Source organism: Chanos chanos, chromosome 2 (genome assembly GCF_902362185.1).
Source record: "Chanos chanos chromosome 2, fChaCha1.1, whole genome shotgun sequence".
NCBI classification, from domain to species: domain Eukaryota; kingdom Metazoa; phylum Chordata; class Actinopteri; order Gonorynchiformes; family Chanidae; genus Chanos; species Chanos chanos.
Window position 1 is genome coordinate 19,045,219 of NC_044496.1, and position 17,677 is coordinate 19,062,895.

The 17,677-nt window shown below is 40.1% G+C and overlaps 1 protein-coding gene across 1 annotated transcript; it reads right to left on the bottom strand.

Annotated features, from left to right (window-relative positions):
• Positions 1-3,467: 3,467 nt before the first annotated feature.
• cd82a (CD82 molecule a) lies at positions 3,468-10,998 on the bottom strand. Its single transcript, XM_030766677.1, has 8 exons — positions 10,927-10,998; positions 9,320-9,392; positions 6,245-6,369; positions 5,892-5,966; positions 4,928-5,026; positions 4,119-4,292; positions 3,757-3,840; positions 3,468-3,545 (listed from the first exon to the last, which is right to left on the bottom strand). Exons 1-8 carry the CDS (start codon positions 10,987-10,989, stop codon positions 3,468-3,470), a joined length of 771 nt encoding a protein of 256 aa, XP_030622537.1. The 5' UTR covers positions 10,990-10,998.
• Between the last annotated feature and the right edge of the window lie 6,679 nt (positions 10,999-17,677).

Genomic DNA, 17,677 nt, shown 5'->3' on the forward strand with positions numbered 1-17,677 from the left:
GAAGCCTGATTGGATTATTTGGAGGGGGGATCGTCGGGGTGGCTGGTCTGCAGGAAGCTCTGTGTGTTAGCACGTATGAATGACAGCTCTGTGTCATGTATGTGCTCTTATGTGTGTGTCTCTGTGGCTTCCTGTCAGCTGCTGTTTGTCCCAGACTTTTCTATAGCTTCACTTCAGTCTGTCTCTGCCGTCCCTCAGCATGAAGACAGTATGGCCGGTCCCCCTCCTAAACCATACTGCCAAAACACTTAGAAATGGCCAGGTTTGAGAGTTTGAGATGGGATTTTACAATACAAATCTGTGACCAGGTGTAGGAAAACTGTCGATAACCTAAATTAAAAATAACTTTTTTTTTTTTTTTTTACTTTTTTTTAACACTTTAAATTCAGCTCTAGACAAGTTCGTAGTGAAAATATGATTGTGTGATTATACTATATTAAAAAGCTCTTCCTCTTCCTTTTATCTAAGTGGGCAATAAGACAAAATGTCTAATCATGCCACCTTTTAGAAATTGCAGGCTCATTGCCATCAACATAGACTGAAAGCAGCTTGGTCTAATGTAATCCTCTTTCCATTATAGTTACAGGTGTAGCTTTTGTGAGCTGGAACAGCCCCTGACAGAGCCATATTGGAGAGAAGAATACAAAAACACATGGCACGAGGGCAAGGGTAATACTGGTTTCATCACATTGGCAGGCACATTACGACAGGTTAATAGACACCAGGTGTGCTGGTGCTGTCTGTAATTAAGGCTCAGGTAAACAACCTCTTCATTCTCATCTCCAATTTAAATGAGTGCCAGACAACAGTCTTGGGCCTGGATCCCAAGACAGAGAGAGAAAGGGAAAGAGTGTGTATGACTAAAAACCAGAAGCAAACTACCCTCATCGGTTTGCATGGCAGATTGCGGATTGCGTGGAAATTCAAACGCAACTGTTTCTCCTCTGTTAAATACTACATTTGCAGTTATTGCTTTAGAGTCATCTTCAGCATACTCAGACCTAACATTCAGAAAAGAGTAATGCAGAGCAAATGTTAAAATGCGATAAAGATTATTTAGTCGTCCTAGAGAAACTAAAATGAGGTTGTGCTCATGGGAAGTCCTAGATTCTATATAATTCACACAGAAACCTGCTGCAACCCCGTAGTACTCTAAACAGCATCACATTTTGACTGAAATCTTGCCTCAGACAGAAGTATCAGTGTGGGTGGGCCCTCTGTCAAACGCTGGAAAGTCACGCTAATCACAAAACAGGATGTAGCAGGGTGGGCAGACCGGACATGAAAAGAGTGAGCAGGTGGAAGAGGGTCTTCTATTGTTTGTGAAGAAGGAGGGGTGGATTCACTTACCGTCTCACAGAGACTCAGAAAGGACAGCAATTGTTTGGAAAGAGAAGCATTGCAGGCAACTAAAAGCCCCTGAGACATTTCAAAATAGCTTCCTATACTTAGAAACATCACTGAGTTAATCCAGGATATAAAAAGAGCTGACTGGCTACGAGCCAAATTGTGTAATAGGGCATATGTTGAATGGTGACGTGAAAAGTAATGATAAAGAATGTATATGTTATTACACTGTCATTTCTCCTAAACACAACAGGAAATCTCCACTTATTTTGTGTACACCTGGAGCAGTGTTTTCCAGAGTGTGCGTGTCCAAAGTAACATGAATGGATTAGGTTTCCAGTACTGAGCAATGAAGAAATGTACAATGTAGCTCATTACCCCCCTCTAGTGGACAGCAGTAGAAACCTTCAGCCAGAAACTGTCTGTACATAAAAGCAATGGACAAACAGGTAGGATGAGTTACTTTATTGTAACAGATACATCTACCAAACAGAAGTACATCTAGTTATAAATTTACATGGTCAAGGAATGTAATCCAAGAATGTAAAAAAGGTAAACATGAAAGATTTTTTTTTACTCTTACATTAAAATAGTAAGATAAGAATTCAACTCTTTCCATATCCAAATGATTTACTATACAGGAAACATATCTAGTCCACGAAAGATCTGTTTTCTCTTTCACAACAAAACAATAATCGTCCAAACTTGTCTCAAATAATTTTTCTTTCTTGTCACAGAAACAGATTACAAATCCCTGATCAAGAAGAATTTAAGCAAACCAACATTCCATTATATAGTGACAAGCTGAGTGCATCTGATGGGGTCACAGTTAGAAAGTGGGAGAACAAACTATAAAATCTTAAATCTTAATTCGTACAACATGTTGAGGAGAAGCAATTTGCAAGCACAGAGTTAAATGAAAAGCAGAGAGTCAAATTAGAATGATTGCTATAGAATGCTACAAAAAAAAAGGAATCCAGTCAGCTTTGGGCTAAGAGGTTATTTATCTTCATTTGGTATTCTTCATTAATGACAGATTCCCACATCTTCCTTTCTGACAAATACTGACTAAGGCATAACCTCACTCAATGTCTCAAGAACCAAACCATGCCTTGGAGACACATCAAACCTATAATCAAACTGAAAAGAGAAGAGTGACCTGAGTCTCTCAAGCTTAAATGAAGATACATATGAATGCTAAAAGTATATACAAACTAATACAAATTAACAAATTAAAAAAAAAAACCAAAAACACAATTTAAAACACTGATGTACAAATAGAAAAAAAAGAGATCATGCAAAACAAGAAAGGGAAGGGTGGGAGTCTTGTCAACCTTCGTACACCGCAAAATAAACACATGACTACATCTAAGGAGCACTCCCAGGTTTTAACAAGCACAATCCTCAGGAGGGTCATCCCTTATCAAAAACTCTGACAGAAATGAATGGGCAGTAAGCTCTGAGCTCAAAAGCTACAATAAAGGCCTATCAAAACAAACAGACCTGCCTAGGTGAGAAGAGTAGCAATGTGGCAAAAACATGCTATTGTAATGTGTGAGAACCGGTCTTATATGTCTTTCACCTCCCTCCTTGTCAAAATGACATACCCAGCTCAGCTATCCCTTTTACTGTGTCACAAACCGTCAATAAAGTGCACAATGAAATGGCACAAGAAAAAAAAAAAAAGAAAAAAAACATAACCATGCTCTTTCCAAAACAAGCTAAAACAATTGTAAACAACCACAGCAAATGTGCTACTTCTTAATATTTGGATTCTAAAATGCAATTTTAATGAGAAAGCGTAAGCTTTTGCCAACTGAGCCGCTGACAGCTGGTATTCTCCACAGAACTGAGCTGGTTTGGAGAGGGTTCGCTTAATGCATGAGACAAAACTGGGTATTAGATTTAAAAAAACAACTATTACTATTCCTAATAGTTTGTTGTTGTGTTTTGTTTTGTTTTTTTTACATAGAAATCCTGTTTCCATGAGTAAATCATGGTAAAGCTTTCTGGGAAAGAGTATATGGGAAAAAAAAAAGTTACAAATATTGTGTTCTCTGAGTAAACTGTAAGTGGAGTGAATAATGAAGAACGTGTGTGGGTGTGTAGGAACTCTGTCTTCAATATTTTGGCACTTTGGTGTAGTCCTCTTGGTGAACACTCTTACACAGGCCCATGGAGAGGATCATACCAAGAAGCTGCGGGTAAGAAAAATTGTTGTTAAGGCACCAAGCAGTGGATGGAAATTTGGCAGTGGAGTAGACACAGTGTTCCATCTTTCATCGGAGCAGCACTTTACCGTTTACTTGGCGTAAGTCAACAGGCAGAGACTGTATTCAAAACCACGTTACAATCGCACAAGGGGCATGTTCCTTAAAATGTTTAAAGTTTAGGACGCTGAAACTATACCTCAACGACAGCCACTGCAAGGCAAATTCCCAAAATAACTCCATAATTGGTGAAGAGCCAGCTCTCCACACTAGACATGCAGCCCTATGGAGAGAGAGAGAGAGCCCAGAATGAGAAGTTTCCATATTGAGACAACTACAACTACAAAATCTAAGCAAGGATTAATATGGCAGTGATACACAGAGCAGAGAAAGTCTACCAGATTACATTCACTTGCACAACAAAACACAAATATATATTTCATAAACAAACTTAATTCTGTTATTCAATTAAACTTCAATTTGGCTTGATAATGTGTTAGCATTGGTCTGCTGAGACAAATGGAGGAGTGTACTGAATGAATGAGAGTGGGAGATCCTTACTGTGTTGTAGATAGGCCAATCTGGAGACTGAGCCTCACAGAAGCCACTATCTGTGGCGTTTTCCACAGGGATGGACACATTCCTGCAGGAACAGGGGTAGAGCATCTGCGAGCTGTTCACTACCACAGGGTTTTCATGCCAATCCAAACGGCCATTCCAGCCACAGCACTGCATCTGAGATTATACACACATATGAGTGTGTGTGTGGGTGTGCGTGGGTGTGTGGGTAGGCGAGAGAAAGAGAAAGAGAATGAAGAGAGGAAGAGAGCAAAAAAGAGAAAGAGAAAGGGATTTAAATAACCAGGATCCGGTCTGAACTGAAGGCTTTCAGTTCATGCAAAAAAAAACCAAAACAACAACAACAAAAAACAACCAACTCATCTTTCATGAGATCAATATAAATTTTACTATTACATTGTAGAACTCTTGTAGGCAAATATGAACACACGAAATGCATTTTCAACAAATTACTAGTATTCCTAATTATGTAAACTTTTAGCGCTATATTTGTTGAGCAGTTCCTGCTTCAGATGCTGACAAATTACTTGGATGGTCGAAAGAATCTAGAAGAATCTGACTTGAAATAAAGAAGAAAAACAAAGTTTCCATAACTTCTGCCAAGGTGTTACTAATCTGTAAGGCATACCTCACAATCCACAGAAACAAGCTCTTCCACATTCCATAACTCATAAAACTCTATAAAACTAATGGTTATAATGGCAACATATGTAACCGATATTTGAAACATTTCTTAATGCTATAATTATAGGGAACTCTAGCCAGGTCATGACTGTTCTCTTCATACTTACTGTTCTCTGGATGTAATCCCAGGCCTGTTCTGTGGTCTTGTTCTCCCCAGGGTAGTTCACCAAGAGTTTGGTCACAATGTTGGATGCCTCTGTCTTCAGCTAAAGGCACACAACCCAAAGGTCAGTTGACCAAAAACAGGTTAGATTTTACACTGACAGCTCATTAGCCTCCTTTTTTTTTTTTTTTTGAAGTCCAGGTGTACAATCCAACACTTACTGTGAGGTTTCAAGAAGTTCATGAAATGTAGAAAGTTCCACTCTAAACAATCTGATATTGACATGAACATGAGACAATATAGCAATTCTTTAGTGGAAAACCAGAACTCTTCTTTTCCAAGTATGCATGTCTGGTCTCCAATTGGCAAGAGCTACTTGGATATGAATCGCAGTTTTTCTATCACAATGATATGAATGAGGGAGAGAGAGGCTAAATCTCCAGGCTGAATTGCTGTTTAATGACATATCCTGGTCAGATGCTTCCCCTCAGCTCCTCAGGGAGACAGGTTGCTGGCATGATCTCCAAAGTATGACCCAGCCAGTGTGCATTTTGGTCACACTCCCACTCTTCCTGAGACTCTGAACCTGAGTGCATTCCACCATCCCTGACAACATATTATCACTCTCTCTCCTATACGCCTCTGCGTTCAAGGCCCACGAAAAATCAGAAGAACTGAACTATTGCCCTGAGTTGAATGTGTGTGACCAGTGGTAGGTGGTACTGTACACCAAAATATTTTCTGTGCAAATGGAGCTCTTGAACTCTCATAGTACTTTTCCAAAAAAAAAAAAAACACAATGAAACCCCTGCATGCACAACTGGACAAACAACTTTCTCTTGAGTTTCCAAAGTGAAATACATGATACCCACATCCTGCTTTCCAGGTGTTTGTTACCAAGTCTAATGGCAGCCACACTGATACAGGTAACCAAGGCAGCAGAGAGTGAGGAAAGCCATAATACTCACCAAATCACGTTGGAAGTAGATTAGGACAGCAGCCACTACCTGAGCAACGAGGATGAGCAGCAGGCAGGTGAAGTACTATGGAGCAGAGGCACAGAGATATTTAATAAGAGTCATGGGGAGTCTATGTTCAGCTTTTCTGAGAAATATCACACACACAAACACACACACATACACACACACACACACACACACACATACAGAATGCAAGACAATTCCCTAGATACAGTCACTCAATACCCTCCAAGAGAGATGCTGACTACAGGATGTGTATGAAAAGGTGAACTGAAGACCTCTTATCAGATAAACCTGAGTATAACTGTGTGGACGTGTTTGACTGGGTATGAGTGCCTTACCAGTCCAAGCAGGCACCGGATTTCATAAATGGCCCCTAGACAGCCAAGGAAACCCATGAGCATGGAGAGGGAGCCCACCCCAATGAGAATGTAGGAGCCCACTTTCAGAGCCATTGAGGAGTCTTCTGCATGAGAGAAATACAAACAAGTTATACTGTTATTGCTCCTCCAGTTGTATAAGCTTAGTATTCCTTCTTGTGTTTTTCACAAAATATAGTCATGGGCACATTTAACATTTAAAATGTACCTAAAACTTAAAAAAAAACTATCAACTGGCTAGCACAATGCTAGGTGAAAAAAAGATCATATATCTGAGATTACTTCTGGCTTGAACAACAGGTCGTGAGTAAGTCTCAACTTGAGTTAAGAAAACGAGAGTTTGGAGAGCTGTGCTTTGAGCTTCAGTAAGACTCTAAGAGCCTGGCATGGTCCTGAGGTAGACAACGCTCCGACAAAGCCCTGAGCCAGACATTTCTTGTGCTGGGAGGGAGAGAGCACATTCTCTGGATCAGGCCTAGATTAGTCCTGCTCCACAGGCTTGTAGACACTGTCAGAGACTCAGGCTGTGAAGTCTATTAGATTAATTGTCTTTTACTACCTCAGAAGCTCTGCAGCAAGGAAGACACTACCACAAGCAACCCCCACAAACAATAGCACAGTGTAGGGTGACGCCTTGCAAATGTTGCGTGTGTGACAAAGGCCACAGTCCACACAATAGCCGGTCATTTGATCTGATGTAATCCCGTTACAAAATCAGCCCAAGGAACGTACGCTATCCCATTCCTCATCATGACAACATGCAGGACACATCAATGGTAAGCTCTATTTACCAGCACACAAACTGTACTCAAAATTCCCACTGTCCTAAGAGGTGGAACACTATGCTGTAAGTTTTCTAAATTCCAACTCCACTAAAGAAAAATGAAATAAAAGTGGACAGCTTAACGTCAGGCTACACTTGACAGTCTCATCCAGTATTCCATGTAACAACGTGAGGTCAGTTTTCTGTATTTGACATCGATGCCAACCCTTCTAAGTGCCCTTCTTTATCATGAGGGGGAGCATTGTTTACACAAGACAGAAACATAACACTGTGCTGCTCTTAACTCATTCATTTAACTGTTTGTAATGGAACTATGCTGAGATATTACAATCAAATACACTTAATGATGGAAAGTTTTGCGTTTTTGCAATCAAAAAATATTGAGACACTGTTTTGCGATATAAGCAAGGATGTTTGAAAAACAGTGTGACACCCAAAGATCGGGTAAACAAAGGAAAATTTCTTATTCTCAACAATGGAAATGTAATCTGTAGCGCTAAACACTGATTTCAGTTCAAACAGACCATGAAGTTTAAATCAGCAAAGATGAGCTACACAAGAACTTAAAAGCGAGAAGACTGTTTGAATTATGCTCTCCGTGACAACCTATTTGAAGGGGCATAGCCAGAATCAGTAAAGGAATAAAAGAAGTGTGTTTGTTCATGAAGTGCACAGACAGAGCTACGGGCTATGCAGCAGCGTTATTCTCTGCTATGTGCTGTCCATGTGTCTTGGGCTAAGCGGAAATGGGAACATCCTATGGGGATCAGCTAGCTAGGGTATGCTGCTGGCAGATGGATTAGAAAAACAATCACATTCAAAAACTTGCTCCACAACATAAGGGTGGCTGATACTCCCAACAAACAACAAGCAGCTCTCCCTTTAACAGCAGCAGGAATGTGTCTGTTGATGAAATATGATGCACAGAGGAGGAATGTGAGCTGTGCACACAGTATTTTCTTATGTTTCTGCCTGGCCAGTTTACACACTCTATAAACCCACTCCCATTTCACATACAACTTCATTTAAAAAACCAACAAACGTTTGACACCAACACTTAAGACACATGTCCTAATGTGTTTCTAACATACTGTAGAGAGTATTTCAATTCATTTGAGATGTTCTCAGTTAACCCCGACGTAATCAATGGGCCAGATTGTTCAAATTCTTGTGTACTCTTGTGAGCAATACAGCAAAACAGTGTTAGCTGGCTTTAACCCTTCAGTTCTGAGGTTTCACTGCTACCTCATTTGCATTGGATGCATTGAAACCAGTGGCTTTTAAGAGAGAGTGCTCCATTCTTCTCCTCTCGAGATATACTTGCCCACCAATGTTAATTTGTTCTCACCAATGACTAATGCAGTGAAAGCCCTGATTGGAGAGCTGACGTGATGCATGCTGATGAGGCAGACGTAGAAAGAGCCCAGTGTACAGAGAGAAAGCACCTGCAAAACTGCCTCAGACGTGCTATGTCACACACAGGCCCTGCCTGGCTCTCACTCACAGGACAGTGTGTGATTGCTGTACCACTGTCCCTGGCTACTGGTACTGAGGAATGAACTCAATGTCTCAGCCTGGGCTGAGCTCAAAGTGTGGAGCTCTAGTCTTGGCCAAGCTCTACAACACACAGGCCCACTGACCCACTGGGGCCTAAACCTCTGAGATGGAAAAAAATCAGCGATAGTACATGCTCGTTTGTGTGCGTGTGTACGTGTGTGTGTGTGTGTGTGTGTGTGTGTGTGTGTGTGTTGGGGGAGGGACGTGTCATGATGAAAAATACAGAGGCCAACAGAGAGAATCTGTCCAACACTTTGGATCATGTGGTTACTCATCAAACAAACCAAATGAGAGGCAGATGGTCTAGTAAAAGCAGAAATGCACTACTGAGTCACCAGCTAATGCCACAAAATAGTGTTGTTCAGAGGTTTAAAAAAAAAAAAAAAAAAAAAAAAAAAAAGGATAAGAGCTCCCAGGCAGCCTTGTACATATGAGACTAAAAGGAGAGCAGGTCTGTCAACAACTTCTTCTGTTTCTTTTTGTTTTAATAAGTCGAAGCAACACAAATAGCACATGATATGCATAACTGTCCATGATGACATGGAACAGGTATCCTGTTTGGAATGAATCAAATTAATGAGTCACATATGTGGTGCTGTACAGCTGAAGGGATTCTTCACACTCTTCCAGTACATGACATGTAACATGTATGCTTGAGAGTACAAATATATATTTACAAGAAAATGCAAACTTACGCAAGACAGTCATGAAGCTCTGATTGTCTAGGAGAATCCAGAGTCCAAACCCCATAATAAGGGCTCCAAATATCTGGAGAGAGAGAGAGAGAGAGAGAGACAGAGAATCAATCATAGAGAGGGAGAGAGGGGCCTCACATTTCAATTTACAAGCTGAAACTTGCTCACCCCAAAGCTGCCAGAAGAGGGGAGGATGGGAACCTGTGTGAGTCTGAGTGTAACGGGTGCACGTGTAAAACACTGATTGTCTATGTGTGAATGTGCGTTTGTGTGATAGAGACAGTTTCCTGGCCTGGAGGGAGTTATGTGCCATTCTCTGGTCTCTAAACCTTGAGGTTTCAGGAACCCCCCCCCCCTTCTTCTCAGTACTAACATCTGGGACTGATTGGGCCACATCTCTGCGTGGCAGAAGTGGAGTAAGAGGGGGCGGGTGGGGGTGGCTGTAGCGGATGTAGCCTCTGTTCCAGAACTCCACAGCCTGCCCCAACATACACAGACAAGCTCCCCATCAACCCTTGGTCACAGTTCAACTTGTCTATAGTACCAGGGCACATATGGGGGTATTTGGCATCAAGCCCAAGCTCATGACACAATTCTGTAATCTCCCAAACTGCTGCTGTTTCACCCTGATTTGGATAGAATTCATAATCTTTTATAACCTAGCTCAGTGAAAGGAGTGGTTGTATTTTTGTGTTATGCCCAACTTCTCTTTGTTCACACTCTCTTAAAGTAAAAAGCAATCATTAGAAAACCTTTATCAGGGACATCATTACTGCTAGCCGAGATAATCACTGAGATGTTCCTGCAGTGTTTGAGCCAGGGGGCATGCTCTGTGATTTACAGACCATAAGCTTGGATCAGAGGTTTAATTTCCTCAGCACAGAGAAAGCCCAAGGACGACAAGCCACAGAGGTTTCTGCGGTTCCCTAAGACTGACTGGATGAGTATTGGCCTGGAAACCAAGCCGTAAACATTTCTTCTGCTTTGTAATTAAGAGGCTTTCTTTCAGAGGATGAGAGAGACTATGGGGGATAAAATATTCTCTCACTCTTTATTGCAAAGCAATTGAGTGAACACTGTCTAACATCGAATACAAAAACATGCAAGTCCATAAGCCACCACGTTTTTTTAGTAGTAATTTATGGTGGTGCAATGGGCAAGTTTTCTCAGAGTAAATCAGTTAGAACTGGTTAAATCATAAAGTGAGCTGGTTAAACTATAAGCTTGTTTGTAGCATACTCAGGGAAGAATTAGCCCCTCACACACAAAAAAAAAACAGCAGCTGGAACAGGGACACACAAATGACTTGTCCATTCATTCTTAGGTCAATACAAGTATTTTACTACATCCTGGCACAAAAATAATTGGTGCAAATCCTATAAGTGACACAAAGGCATTTGATTTGATTGGTACTGATTCAACATTATTATCCATTAACAATGATAGTAAATAGCAAATATGAAAGCTGGTGTCTCTATCCATGCAATCTCAAGTGTTGAGAGTAGTTAATGATTTTACACTTGTGCAATCAACATGTGATTAACTAAATAATTACGTACTTGCCAGCTATAACAACCAATTTAACTCATCCAAGGAATAAGACTTACAAAGAAGAGGAGGTTGAAGAGGAACAGGAAATACTTTGTTGCTGTGATGCAGCCTTTCCCCATTTTGTTGACTCTAAGAAAAGAAACAAAAAGAAAGAAAGAAAGAAAGAAAGAAAGAAAGAAAGAAAGAAAGAAATGACAATATAAACAAGCACAGTAAATTTAAGAGCAGTCTAGATAAAATAAACATAACAGAGATAACATTAATCAGATTTCTGCGACTGGTATTAAGCACTGGAGATTAGCTTGCGCGCGAGAGCGGTTTTCAACAGAAACAAAGACTCTTACTAAATGATTCAAAGTAAAGCCATTTATAATGGCAGATTCAGCGGGGATCTTATGGATTACTGAAGAGATAGAGAGCTACATAACAAATACATCTTTATCTCCAAATAAAGGAGACACACACGGCACACACAAATACGTACACACGGAATAAAACATTCAATACTACTCTCTCTCTCTCTCTCTCTCTCTCTCTCTCTCTCTTTCTCTACAGTACACACATATAAACAAGCTCTAGCTGTCCAATAAATCTATGCAAAATTGCAGTCAAGTCCAGAGGATAGTTCAATATTTTCGCCTGGTTCCAGTGACATGGCAACAGATGATTGTGCTGTTCTGTGCTGACCCATTTTCTCCCTGTTGTAAATAGCTTTTGGAGATGCCGGTCTGCTCCCGCCATTTGGAGGCCTATTTGAAAGTATACCATGGAACATTTAGGTCTATGCTATTCTCTGTAGAAAGCATTGACTGTAAAGCAGTTGATAGCAATGGCAAAGAGCCACAGCATAGAGCTGCGCAGGCTGGAGAACATTACTATACTATCCAGGGCATATTCATAGCCAGCAATGAGGCTACATTTCTCACAGACAAGAAGTTTATGAAAATCCTACCTATAGGTTGCTATGGGTCATGCCAACATTCTAGATAAGTACTATTTATACAGGAGTGAAGACTGTTTCAGTTCTCTCTCACACTTCTATGTTTATGACAGCATGAAAGAGCTCAGAACCCTTTGAAACATTGCTTTATACACACAGTTCAATATTATGTAAGTCACAGAGGCTAGTATAAAACCTAAAAGGCCTGAACCTTTGCTAAAAAGATTTTTGTTTATATTCTGATCTACAGTGTAACTTTTCAATCACTATACTGTTAACACAGTACATCTGACATTGGCAAAGAAAGCAGAAAGAAACTGAACAGTAGCCCCCCTCAAAAAAGGCCAGAAATGCCCAAACACACACAGATAACATATACAAGAAAGTACCACTTGTCCTACAGAAACGACTGCAGTCTGGAATAAGAGTTACTGGCTGCATCACATTATTTTTTCCTAATCAGCACTACTTCTCTCCTAAGTATATCAGCCAAGCAGTTAACATTTCCCTTTTGCTTTAAGTTTGTTCATGTGTTCTCTCTCCTGTTCTGTTTTCTTCTGCAGACACAACAGAAAAAAATTCTCAAGGTAACCTTAAGTTATAAACCTAATAATCTACAAAAAGAGCAGACAAGAGAAGTGTGGAGTTAAAGTGAATACTGTGTAAGGGTCAGTGTCATTCCCTCTCTCTCTCTGAGCCTGATGAGTGACTACACCAGTCACAACACTGACCTGCCTGATGGCTGTCATAGCTTCAGCCAGTCTGATAAAATGTGTGTCACAATACACTCGCTAAAAATTTAATTAGGTCAGCACAACCCCTCAGGGAGCATGGCTTGTGTTTCTCTGGTTGCCATTTTATCATCAGTGTTTCATTACATTTCCTTTTTTTTTTCTTCACTTTTTACCAAACACAAAATAAACTTTGATAATGTACACTGAGACCAAGAACAAACACAAAACAGACCAGAACCATTTTCTATTTGCTTATTAACTCAGAAATGTGTGATGATGGAACTTAGAGGAGTCCTGTGGCTACTTAGGGAAAACGTGAAAGAATAACAGCAACTGTATAGGACAGACCATCAAAAACATTGGTTTGAAGTTCATCAGCATTCAACACGTCTACTCGTTGTGCTGTGAGGCACTGGTTAACACCCCATGTTTCTGCCCCCTTCCCCCACACAGTGAGACAGACAGGGCCAGCTTTGATTTCCCACCACAACAATAGCAGCTTTCAGCCACGCTTTTCACATCTAACAAAGGAGAAACTCTACACGCACCACAGACCACTCCGGTCCTAAATTTTCCACAACAGCCCTAGCACACCTCACAAATTTTTAAAAGAACAACTTCAAGTGCAACATACTTGATGTTAGTGTGAGACTCTGAGACTTAAGAGACATTATATGAATGGCAGTTCCACAATATGAGGTGCTGAACTTGTCAGCAAGTGGCCCCAATAATGTGCTTGACCCAGCATCGAATAAAAGTAAATCCATTCCATGCCCATCTAAAGTCCATATATTTTTCCTCTTATTTCCAAGACAACTTCATTTGTACTTGGACATGCTAAAAAGGTTCCCATGGCAACCACAGAGCAATGCCAATGAATGGGCAAGGACTTTCTACTACAGCTACTCTTGAGAAAACTAACAGTCTCACGCTTTGCACTCCTGTTACTGACATGTAAACAGAAGCGAGAGCCCCTCGTACAGCAAAGCATGAGTTAGGCCCAATGGCCTCATTGCCCCATGGACACTTCAATTAGAAACAAGGCCTGCATTCATTTCAACAGTTACTCTGAGTACCTGACAACAGAGAGAGAGAACAACTAGATGCCATTAACTGGGTAAAAGAAGCACTGAAGAGTAATTTTTCAAGTTATTGTTTAAGTTTTCCATTGTAATAATCTTGTTAGCCGGAGGCAACAGATGAAATCAGTCATTCTCACTGACTATAAACGGTCACTGAATTTTGAACATTTTAAAAGACAAAAAGGCAAAAAAAAACCCCCAAAAAACAACCAAAAAAACCCCTAACATATTCAATCCAAAACGTGGAACAGCTTCACTTTAAACATATAATTATCTGAAGCAAAAAATACTGCTTCAAGAAATAGAATGAAACCATACTGACACATGAGCATAGCACGTGAATCAAGTTTTTAGTTTTGTTTTTTGTTAGTCATCAGGGCATTCACAAAACTGAGTAATGCATGTGGAATGCAGGTGGACAGGACCAGTTCACATGACCGTGTGTAAACACGCACCAACAGTGAAAATGCAATTCCGGTGTCAAGATGAGGATACTACGCGATTATTAGGCTTACTACAAAATGAAGACCGTGTGAAATTAACGACCCAGCAACGATAATGAGAAGTAAGGAATATCGGACGCAAGCTGTACCGCTATAGCCTAATCCAGGAGCACAGTCCTCTGGCGAACTTCTGCCAAACTGTCTGCTCACCACTTGAATCCACAGACCTGACCTACATACGAATATGAATGCCCATTCCAATTCATGGTTAGTGCATGAAATTTGCTTTCAATGAGTCCCCGGACAGCCCATTAACCTCACGAAGCTCCCATAGGTCTTCTGCTACTGGTAAGCATGGAGAGTTAAGTACGGCTCACGAGCAGGACAGGGAAAGGCCTTATTAGTGACTTAGAACCGCTTTTCCCTAGTCTAGATTTCCTTAATTTGGATATATATGACATTTCATAAAGTAGGTTAACACGACCCATCCGATGTGACCCAGGTAGTGCAGTAACTCCATTTCTCAGAGCTGAGTAGCAAAGATAAACAGGAGTATCAGACTGTGAAGAAATCAGACTGCTCTGTTTCTTGTTTCGTTTTGTTTTTTTCCAAACGAACAATGTAACTTGCAGTATTTCAGATAAAACAACACCAGACGAAGTTGCCAAGTTTTTACAAAGAGCCTGTAGTAACGTGGACGTTGTAAATTAACGACCTATTTCTACAGGTCTCCCTTGGGACTTTATTTTTGTTTGACACGATGCTAGAATTAAGTCTAAGCATCATAGACAATCGTCCAACACGAATTTGTTAGAGAAATGTGCATTATCTTTGTTCGTGACCCAGTTTTCCATTTTAGAAGCCTGTTTTCACCCTGTAGTTTGCAAAAACTGCAGCCAACTGGTGCGTGTAAGACGCTCGCCACATCAGCGGGGCAAGTTCATTTGCTGTACTGCAGGGAAATTCTAACAGTATATAACAAGAAAACATGTTTTGACAGAATGTCCAGAGATGTGAGACAGGTCAGTTTTAGAGTACATTTAAATCCTAAATTTCTTAAATCTGTCGTAAAAAATTCTCATTAGTTTTTTTTTACCGAGCTATCGGTGTGAAACATTCAGTGATACATACGCATACAGAACATCACCAAGACCCAAATGTAGAAGTTTCCACAGAGTTAAGATAATACTTACGAACGTGTTCAAAATGAAGAGACGCGAGAAACTATGACACGTCCACCGTGCTATGTGTCCGGCAAGAGAGCGTGCAGGATGAGTAAAACAACAATGTAGTGCTCAACCCAAATTCAAGGTTTAGTCAAGCTCTCCCAGTCTCCGCCATGCGGCAGAGAAGAGAACTATGATCACCAGAACCTATTAACAAGCTTTGACGAAAGCAGACCATTAAAATCCAGTTGTTTTTTTTTTGTTTTTTTTTGTTTCTTTACACCTTAGGCCTATATTTTATACGTTTCAGCACGGAGCAATAGCGTTGAATTTCACATTCAAGTTGTAATTAGCACAACCTGACACCGAAACTAATAAAGAATAATAAACGTAGATCAGTAGTCTTAACTGGTTAAACCGGGTCTAAATCCATATCTGTGCAGGACAAATGGGTCGGTCCTAAAATAGTTACAGAAGACTAGTGAAACAGGGCCAAAAGGAAAACTGATCCTGCAGCTGTTGTGGAGCCAGTATGCAAAACATGTAAATGCTGCATCAGCATCCTTATCATCCAGAACTGGCTAAAGCCCACCAACAGGCAGAGACCACACAAAAATACCAGCGAATTTGGGGAAAGTGTGTTTTCAGACATGCATTACAATACTCATGACTTATAAAAGTAAAGTGAAGTAGCACTGTAGGTCAGATGTTTATTAATTCACACAAAGGGCTAGACAAAATTAAAGCAATTAAAACTCTCCAAAAAAAAAAAAAAAACTGCTGAAACTATGAAGTTTCTTGGGAGATATACCACTTTTAGACTTGGAAGAATTTCTCGCACAATGACAAACAGCTGTGGCTGAAGAGAGGGGCATGTGTGAGATCACAGCTGTCCTCTATCTTACATTACAGGCACATGATTCTCAGGCCAGGCAGCAACTGGCACAGTTTCAGCGCAGAGCAGTTTAGTCTAAACTGGACTGTGCAGGCAGAGGGCATGATTCACTGCGGCATACATGTGCATCACACCAGTGAGGAGCTGATATTATGCCCTGAGCTGAATCCAATGGGGGCAGTGGAACTGTAGCCCTAGAAAATAACACAAGTCGCATGCTCCTCCATGCCCCATATCTGCTTTTGTGGTATTGAATTTAGAACATTACATGAAGGAGGCTTCATCACATTTCCATCCATTTGGGTCATGTAAAGATCTTCATAAACTTCCATTTCCAGTTCTGTTAGGGCAGGCTCCCCTCAATCTCCTAGCTTGTTCATGGGTTCCTAGCAGGATTTTAAGATTACTGCCATCTACTGCTGGATGGAAAACAGAAACACTTCCTGTTCTCTTCTTTTAAGGGTCTATTCTGAATCAGATGTAATGATTGTACACATACTGTGTAGTCTACATATATACTATAATGATTTCATTATCCTTCTCCATTATGTTTGCATAAATCACACAAAATATAATTGGAATTGGAGGTTGTTAGTTTGAGTCAGTGCTTAAAGAGGTAGATAGAAATGTGTAATATTCACCAAGATTAGCATGATTATTTAGTGACTGTTGTTGCAGCTGTCCTTTTGGTGCAAAAACAAAACTAAATCACTCTTAAAATGGCACATTTGAAAAAAGAAATTGGATGCATTTATTTTTGAACACACATACATTTCTATACAAAAGTAAATACAGAATGTCATACACATGTTTACATTTACATTTTAAAATTAACACATATATGAATCTAGCATTTCCTTTCATTCCAAAGCAGATATTCAGAAGAACACTTTGGGGTTGACTGCCTAAGATTGAAATTTTATGTACCAAAAAAAATATCATACCATATTATATTGAATATATGATTTCTCATCTCATTTAGCTTTGTACTTCATCGATTTATAATTTTCATTTCTGACAAAGTTACAACACACACATTGTTCCAGTATCATTACTGAATTTAAGAGTTTAATTCACCATTTCACTGAATAGCACTTATTCTTTCTGGCATGACTGAAGAACAGTAAGTATTGTGACAGGGTGGAAAAATGGCAAACTGTTGCCAGAGCAGTTGAACATAACTACTGACTGTTTTAACAAATCAAACCATTAGTCCTTACACAGTCGTATTCATTGCCTTAAATTATTCCTGCTATTAAACATTTGAATCCAGTCATTTCAAGGCTTAATGAACTGAAGTTGAAATGGAAGTTGCTACTTGTTATTCAGACTAACATCTTGACCTTTGATCCCTTGAGAAGATAGAATTACTATCCTCAGCATCAGGTGAAGCCTGGGGAACAGTTCACCCGAGAGCACGCACAGCTGAATTACAGTATGCAGCTGAGAGATGACACATAAATGAACACTATTACAACATTGCAGAGATGGATTCAATTATGAGATACAGTATAGGATTTACAGAGTTCACATCCTTAATACTGTTT

Bases quoted from the DNA above. Each gene is read 5' to 3' on its own strand.
- cd82a (XM_030766677.1), bottom strand. From the start codon at position 10,989: ATGGGGAAAGGCTGCATCACAGCAACAAAGTATTTCCTGTTCCTCTTC. The intron at 5,967-6,244 runs GTAAGGCACTCA...TCTGCTCCATAG, and splicing joins TCCGGTGCCTGCTTGGACTG to TACTTCACCTGCCTGCTGCT. The intron at 3,546-3,756 runs GTATAGTTTCAG...TCTTACCCGCAG, and splicing joins TTGCAGTGGCTGTCGTTGAG to CTTCTTGGTATGATCCTCTC.